This window comes from Charadrius vociferus, unplaced genomic scaffold (genome assembly GCF_000708025.1).
Source record: "Charadrius vociferus isolate BGI_N301 unplaced genomic scaffold, ASM70802v2 scaffold39, whole genome shotgun sequence".
In the NCBI taxonomy this organism is placed as follows: domain Eukaryota; kingdom Metazoa; phylum Chordata; class Aves; order Charadriiformes; family Charadriidae; genus Charadrius; species Charadrius vociferus.
Genome location: NW_009650188.1, coordinates 1,564,388 through 1,571,482, shown reverse-complemented (window position 1 = coordinate 1,571,482; position 7,095 = coordinate 1,564,388). Strand labels below are relative to the sequence as shown.

General features: G+C 59.6%; 1 protein-coding gene across 1 annotated transcript in view; it reads left to right on the top strand.

The window, feature by feature from the left end:
• The window catches only part of OLFML2B (olfactomedin-like 2B), a 16,104-nt gene extending 11,121 nt beyond the window's left edge, over positions 1-4,983 (top strand). The window contains exons 5-9 of the mRNA XM_009892882.1: positions 1,519-1,747; positions 2,745-2,810; positions 2,900-3,175; positions 3,656-3,832; positions 4,166-4,983. Coding sequence (XP_009891184.1) covers positions 1,519-1,747; positions 2,745-2,810; positions 2,900-3,175; positions 3,656-3,832; positions 4,166-4,767 — 1,350 coding nt within the window. The 3' untranslated portion in view covers positions 4,768-4,983. The remainder of the gene's footprint in view (positions 1-1,518; positions 1,748-2,744; positions 2,811-2,899; positions 3,176-3,655; positions 3,833-4,165) is intronic.
• Positions 4,984-7,095: the final 2,112 nt, after the last annotated feature.

The following is a 7,095-nucleotide window of genomic DNA, read 5'->3' as shown; positions in this document are numbered from 1 at the left end:
GCGCTGGGAAACTCGGAGCCTTTGATTAGCAGAGCTTGGGGGCTCGGTGGAGGGACAGCCTGTCGCCCTTCCTCCCAGGCAATTACTCTCCCCCCTCGCTCAGCCAGCCCCTGCGCCTGGCTGGCTCCGGACACAGAGCTGGTGCCCAACCCCAGACCATGGTAGTCCCTGTGGGGTCTGCTCCTCATGGGGACATCCTCTGCCTGGGGCAGCGGTTTCTGTGCGGCCGCTGAGAGGGGTGTTTTGGGAAAAGGGTGGCCCAGGGTGTCCTGACCCCCTTGCTGCTTTGGTAGTGCAATGTAAGGTGGCCTCTGGTCCTTACTGGGTGGCTTCTGGAGCATCCTGCCTTCATACCAGGGACCACTCTGCAGGGGCAAAGGAGGTGCCTGGGGAGGGAGGAATGGTCGCTGCACCGTTTCCAGCTCCAAACGGGGGTGCTCAGCTTCTGGGGGTGAGGACAGCCTGCACGTTGTCCCCCCTGACAGCTGACAGCGGGAGTGGACTCCACAAGCACCCGGGCAGGGAGAAGGGTGGGCTCTCACACACACACCGTGGGGGCGGCGGGTGGGAAAACAGCACTGCCCACGACGTGCCAGTGCACTCCGCTTGGAGGGGACCCACGTCCTGTGGCAGAGGGTGTCCAGCGGTGGTCCCAGCCCCCCTCTCTCCCCACTCTCCGGGCTGTAACCTGAGGAGGGGCTCCGCTGCCCGCTGGAGAGGAGCCATCCCCGGCCAGGCAGGAGGGCGAAGTGCGGGGCTTTTATTACCCCGAGTGACCTCATTTCCCAACGTTCCCCTTTCCTCGCTGCTAATGGCAACAGGGCTGCGAAGGAACCCTGGGCCCATCTTCTCGGCCAAATGGGCACCGTTTCAACCTTCAGGCTGTCTTTCCGATTTCCTTGAACGAGATTAAATCCTTCAGGCATGAGCTGCAGCAGCTGGTGGCTGCCTCTGCACGGGGTTCCTGGTCCTGGTGGGGAGATCCTGGTCCCTGCGGGGTTCCCGCTCCCTCCCCAGGGGGGTTCCTTGTCCCTGACCTGGGGGGAAGGGAGTCCCAGTCCCTGCCCCGATGGGTTCCCAGCCCTGCTGGGAAGGTGCCTTCAGCCTCTCTGCTCTACCAAATCCCAGTGCACGTTGCACACTCTCTATGGATCAGCTGCTGGCACTGGTCCCTGGCATACAAGGGGGTGTCCGGTGGGTGGACAACATGAGAGGGTTGTACCCTGCTAATGCCGCCCTGGGGTCCCCCCGGTCTGCCCGCACGCCCTGCGTCCCACCGCCCGTGCCTTATTGAGCACCGAGTCCCATGTTTGCAGGGTGGCACCAAGCTCAGGGAGAGGCCACATTGGTTTGCCATCCCCACTGTTTCCTGGGGGGTTTCCCATGGCAGAAGGGACTGAGGCTGACCCTGAGAAAGGAGGGAGGACAGAGCACTCCACTGGCCAGCCTGACCTGCCCCGACCCCCAAAACACGGCCGTTTGGACCCATACCATAACACCCTCATGCTTCTCTTCCAGGGGAAATATGAAGAAAGATTCCTGAAAGATGAAACCATCTCCCAGCAGATCAACTCTGTTGAGTCCCTCCCAGAGCTGCACCTCTCCCCGGAGGATGAGAAGCCCAAGCAGCTCTTGCAGAGGAAGCTGCGCGTAAGGAGCCGGCCTCCTTCCAAGCCCACCATCGTCCGAGGGGTCACCTACTACAAAGCCCAGTCCACCGAGTCGGAGAACGACATCGAGGAGCAACGTGAGTTGGGTTTGCAGCTGCATCCATCGGGATGGATGGCTGTGTCCCGCAGCAAAACCAGCATCTGTCCCCAAGTCCTGCCTTGTCCCTTGGGACCGTGTGGGCAAAGTGTGTGGGGCCACGACGGAGACAAGGGCTTGGAGGCAGGAGGAGGTGGGTCGATTGGTACCTCACCTCTGTGCAGCCCTTGGAGCCCCATGTGGGGCAGCAGTGCAGTGGTGTTATTCCATGGAAAATCCCTTGTAGCTAAGGAAACAGGTCACTGCTACGACTTAAAACACCCAGCATCAACACCTTTCCGGAGAGTAAACACCAGTTAATTACGTACGTTAGTCCTGCAGATCTGCTGGCCCCATGGCATCCTGGGAGGTTTGTGCAGTGGCCGGGGTGGCAGGGACGCAGCTCAGAGCTGTGGCTGGCTGTCCTCTGGCTCAGCGAGGTGCTGCTTGTGGCTTTGGCCACGGTAAGAGCAGGGGGCTGAGCCCCCAGGGCCTGGCAGCATGGGCAAACAAGGCAAGTGCCCTCCCTGTGCAGAGCCAGCTCAGCAGCGAGGTCGGCCAGTAGAGCCATGCGTGGGCTTGTGAGATCCCAGAGATGAGGAGAAGTGAAGGGGACCGGTGGTCCCGTGCCCTGGGTGAGGCACCCGCTTTGGCAGCCCGGGTGAGGTGGGTGGGATGTGGCTGGGCTCTACAGCTGTCTCCATCCTGCCCCATCTCTGGGAGCTGGCAGGGTTGAATCGCAGACCATCACCTCCTGCTCTGCTCAGCCTGAGGTGGTGGGCATGGATGTGATGGGGTCCTACTGACCTCCTAATGTGGGCATCATCAGACCCTGCTGGTCATCCAGCCCTTCTCCTGGCTGGAAATTAAGAGGAAAATCATGTGGATTTAGTACAAGAAAACTTGGAGGAGCCACAGTGGTGGGGGAGGTGGAAAAGGGCCATAGGGAACCTGCTCCCACTCGCTGTGGGGCTGACACCCGTGCTTGTGTTTGGCAGCGGACGAGCTGTTCAGTGGGGACAACACAGTGGACCTACTGATCGAGGACCAGCTCTTGAGGCCCAGTGGCCGACGGTGCCCCTGTCCCCCGCCACGTCTACTGGGCCCACGCCAGACCCCACCACTGTGAGCCCGCTGACAACCACCCTGGCAGGGCTTGTGGAGGAGGGAACCCCACAGCTACCAGCAGCCTTGGCCAGCACAGTGGTGGCCACAGCCACAGAGACCCTGCCTGCAGCCACCAGCCTCGTCCCTGACCCTGTTGTGGCCAGCCCTGCTGGGACCTTGAGTGATGTGGGGATGAGCCTTGTCACCGAGAGCAGCCCAGGAACCTGGGGACAGGCGAGCACCCCGGCAACACTGGTCAGCCCCACCATCCCCGCCACACCAAAGCAGGCCCTGGAGGAGGAGGACATCAGGAACATCATCGGTGAGTGCTTGCAGGTCCTGCACCAATCCAGCTGTGCACGTGGGGGCTGGCTGATGCCCACAGTGTGTCCTGCTAAGTGCAGCACACCTGGATTTGGTCATGGGTGGGAGGCATCATGGATATGACGGCTGGGCAAGTGCTTTGGTGGGGCACCAAATTTTTCTTCCTTGTTAACTCTGGAACCTATTGTAGTCCCCTTCCATTTTGAGGGGTTGGGCAGAGTGGGAAGAGGCCTCCCCCAAGATGGACCTGTCGGGTCTCAGTCAGGGCAGGGACACGGCTGAGGCCATGAAGAGCTCTTTGCAGGATCTGCCTTGCGCCGCTGGGCCTTGTGAAGCTGAGCCCAGGTCAAGGCAACGGGGGTACCTGCTGGGTGGGAAAGGAGATGGAGGGGGAGTGATGCCTGCAGACCCCCGGCAGGAGAGGGGAGAGCATGGCCGTTCTGCCTTGGACCTCACAAGCTGCTCTCTGCCCTTGCAGGGCGCTGCAAGGACACGCTGTCCACCATCTCGGGGCCCACCACCCAGAACACGTATGGGCGCAATGAAGGGGCCTGGATGAAGGACCCCCTGGCCCGGGAGGAGCGCATCTATGTCACCAACTACTACTACGGGAACACGCTGGTGGAGTTCAGGAACCTTGACAACTTCAAGCAAGGTGAGTTTGTGCCATCCTTGATGCTGTGTTGACTGCCGCTTGGCTGGTCCAAGTAGCGTCGCCATTCCCTGCGATGCTGCACCATGGAGGGATGCTCTGCCCAGGGACCCTCCCCTCGGGCACCGGTACCCAGCACGTGGGTTTCAGAGCACAGGGCAGGTCAAGCTGCCTGTGGTGGCTCTGGACTTGCTTGACACCACGCCAGGCTGTGGCTGGTGGCCGGGGAGGGAGTGCAGGCAGGGCTGGGGGGAGAGAGTGCTGGCATCTGGTGCGGTGGGGCCACCAACCCCAGAGCAAAGGGAGGGTTTCACCAACAAGGTGTCTGCCCCACAGGGCGCTGGAGCAACTCCTACAAACTCCCATACAGCTGGATTGGGACAGGGCACGTTGTCTACAATGGTTCCTTCTACTACAACCGGGCCTTCACACGCAACATCATCAAATATGACCTGAAGCAGCGGTACGTGGCCGCCTGGGCCATGCTGCATGATGTGGCTTACGAGGAGTCCACCCCGTGGAGGTGGCGGGGCCACTCGGACGTGGACTTTGCCGTGGATGAGAACGGCCTGTGGGTCATCTACCCAGCCATCAACTACGAGGGCTTCAACCAGGAGGTGATCGTGCTGAGCAAGCTCAATGCAGCCGACCTCAGCACCCAGAAGGAGACAACGTGGCGGACGGGGCTGCGGAAGAACTTCTACGGGAACTGCTTTGTCATCTGCGGGGTCCTGTATGCGGTCGACAGCTACAACAAGAGGAACGCCAACATCTCCTACGCCTTTGACACGCACACCAACACACAGATCATCCCCCGGCTGCTCTTTGAGAACGAGTACGCCTACACCACGCAGATAGACTATAACCCCAAGGACCGCCTGCTCTATGCCTGGGACAATGGGCACCAAGTCACCTACCACGTCATCTTTGCCTACTGAGACCCCCTGCCACAGTGGGGCACTGCGAGCCAGGGGCCACCAGCACCTTTTTGTTATTATTTTTATTGTTATTGTTATTTTGTACAAATCAAAGAGTAAATGATGGGTTTTTAAGGGGGGGTTTTTTTTTTGTTTTTTTTTTTTTTTATGGTGGATTGTAGATCGATCCCCAGGCCAGAACCACCCCCTTCGTCTTTGCTGTAACCTTGCTTCTGTTTTCCCTTCCCGTGGGAAGGGTCCTTCCTTCGGGAGGGCAGACCCGGCTCTCCTGCCCACGGAGGAGGAGGTGGCCCAGACGCAGTCCTCCTAATGAGGTTTTTAGCTAAAGATGATCAGCGAGAGACCCAGAACCAGTGCAAAGCTGGCCTTTCTGCTGCAGGCTCCAGGTGCCGCCGGGACGCTGATGTCTGCCTGTCCTGGTGGAGGGGGTGCGTGTCCCATTGGGAATGTCCTGTCTCTCAGGACCATTTTCCCAGCCGATGGCCAGCAGGCCCTTCGGAGATCCTGCTCTACAATGGGTACTGGCTCTACCCTGGCGCTGGCACTTACGCGGAGGACTGTCCCTTCTGGCTGGGGCTCTGCCCTTTGCAACCTGCCTTGCGGGGACCGGGAGCACCCTGAGCTCCGACTCCAGAGTGAGCCAGCAGCAGGAGGGGGACACTGTAAATACGTGTAGATGGCTTTTGTTTGTTCTTTTTTTTTTTTTTTTTTTTTTTTTTTTTTTTTTTTTTTTGTAACCCGAAATAGTCCCCTTTGGCATTTGCTGGGTGAAGGCTCTGTTCTGCCGGGCGCTGGGCTGCCTGGGCAGGGAGCTGCGGAGCCGGGGGAGCCCTCGGGGCACCCTGGGGACTGGGACGGCCGTCGCTCCCCATCCCATTGCCGCTCCGTCTCCCGCAGGGTCTCAGCCCCTGTGTCCTCTCACTGCCATGCTCGCCCTGGTCCCCACTGTTGGCCATTGGGACCTCATCAGAGGGGTGTGTTCCCAGCCCTCCTAGCCCGGCAGCATCTTGTATTTACCTGCTGTTAATAATAAAAGATCAAGTACCTTTGCAGCTGTTTGGGGCTTTCTTTGGGTCTGGTTCACCCTCTGGGTGCAGGGATGTGCACGGAGGGTTTTTTGGGTGGGTTTTGGTTCACTGTGGGAGTGCCAGTTTACAAACCAAGCAGCAGCAAGGCGTGCTGGCCAGAGGGGACCTCTGGGGAGCTCTAGGTTGCTTGTGCCCGGCATCATGGCTTGGTGGCATCGCTGTGTCCAGCCCTGAGAAGAGTTTGGCTCGGTCACAACTGCAATTGCCCTCTGGTCATAGAATGGTTTAGGGTGGAAGGGACCTTAAAGACCATCTAGTTCCAACCGCCCTGCCATGGGCAGGGACACCTCCCACTAGAACAGGTTGCTCAAAGCCCCATCCAGCCTGGCCTTGAACACCTCCAGGGATGGGGCATCCACAACTTCTCTGGGCAACCTGTGCCACCGGGTCACTGGGGGCTGTGGTGAGACGCTCCCCCCCTCTCCCCAGCCTCCTCTTCCCCAGGCGGTGGGTGAGCAGGGTGCCCCCCTCCCCAGGAACAGGAGGGGGGGTCTGGGTGCATGGACCTTGGGCAGTGCCAAGCAGAGCTCCACTGCAGCCCAAAAGCCAGCAGAGACTGCGCTGGCCTTCTCGTTTGCTTAAGTAAAACAGTAGTAGCAAGAAAAAAAATATTATGAATAATAAATAAAAGAACCACTTTATTGCCTTCAGTGCTAGGGACACAGGGAACAGAACTACATGGGACATGGGACAAGAGGTGCTCTCCACCACAGGAGCCCACGGGTGCTGGCAGATGACAGTCCCCAAGCCCCCTTGCTGCCCTTTCCAACACAGCCAGGCTGTGCCAAACTCAGCCACCACCACCAGGTCCCTTCCATGGCCCCCTCGGGAGCAGCCGGCTGCCCCTGCCCGGGGGCTGCGGGGGAGCTGCGTGCCTCTGGCTGGGGCACCGCCGGGGTTTTTATTTTTGACTATTGTGTGAGCTGGCCCACAGTCAGGTGGGGCCGGGGCCAGGAAAACAGAACTGGTGCAAAAGGAGCGCAGCCAAAGCCCTCGCCGAGCCCGGCTGCTTCCCAGCAGCGTGAGCGCCGAGGGGACGGGGGGCCTGAGCGGCTTTGCGCTGACTACGTGGCAAAGGGCAAAACTTTTCCATAGTGTTGCAAGGCACATACTTCACAGGGGTGTATTGCTCCTCACCCTCCTCCTCACCTCCCCCGAGCTGTTTGTCTTGCTGCAGGATCAACCTTTATTTCCTAACAGCCACGCACACACACAAATAATAATAATAAAAACACACCAG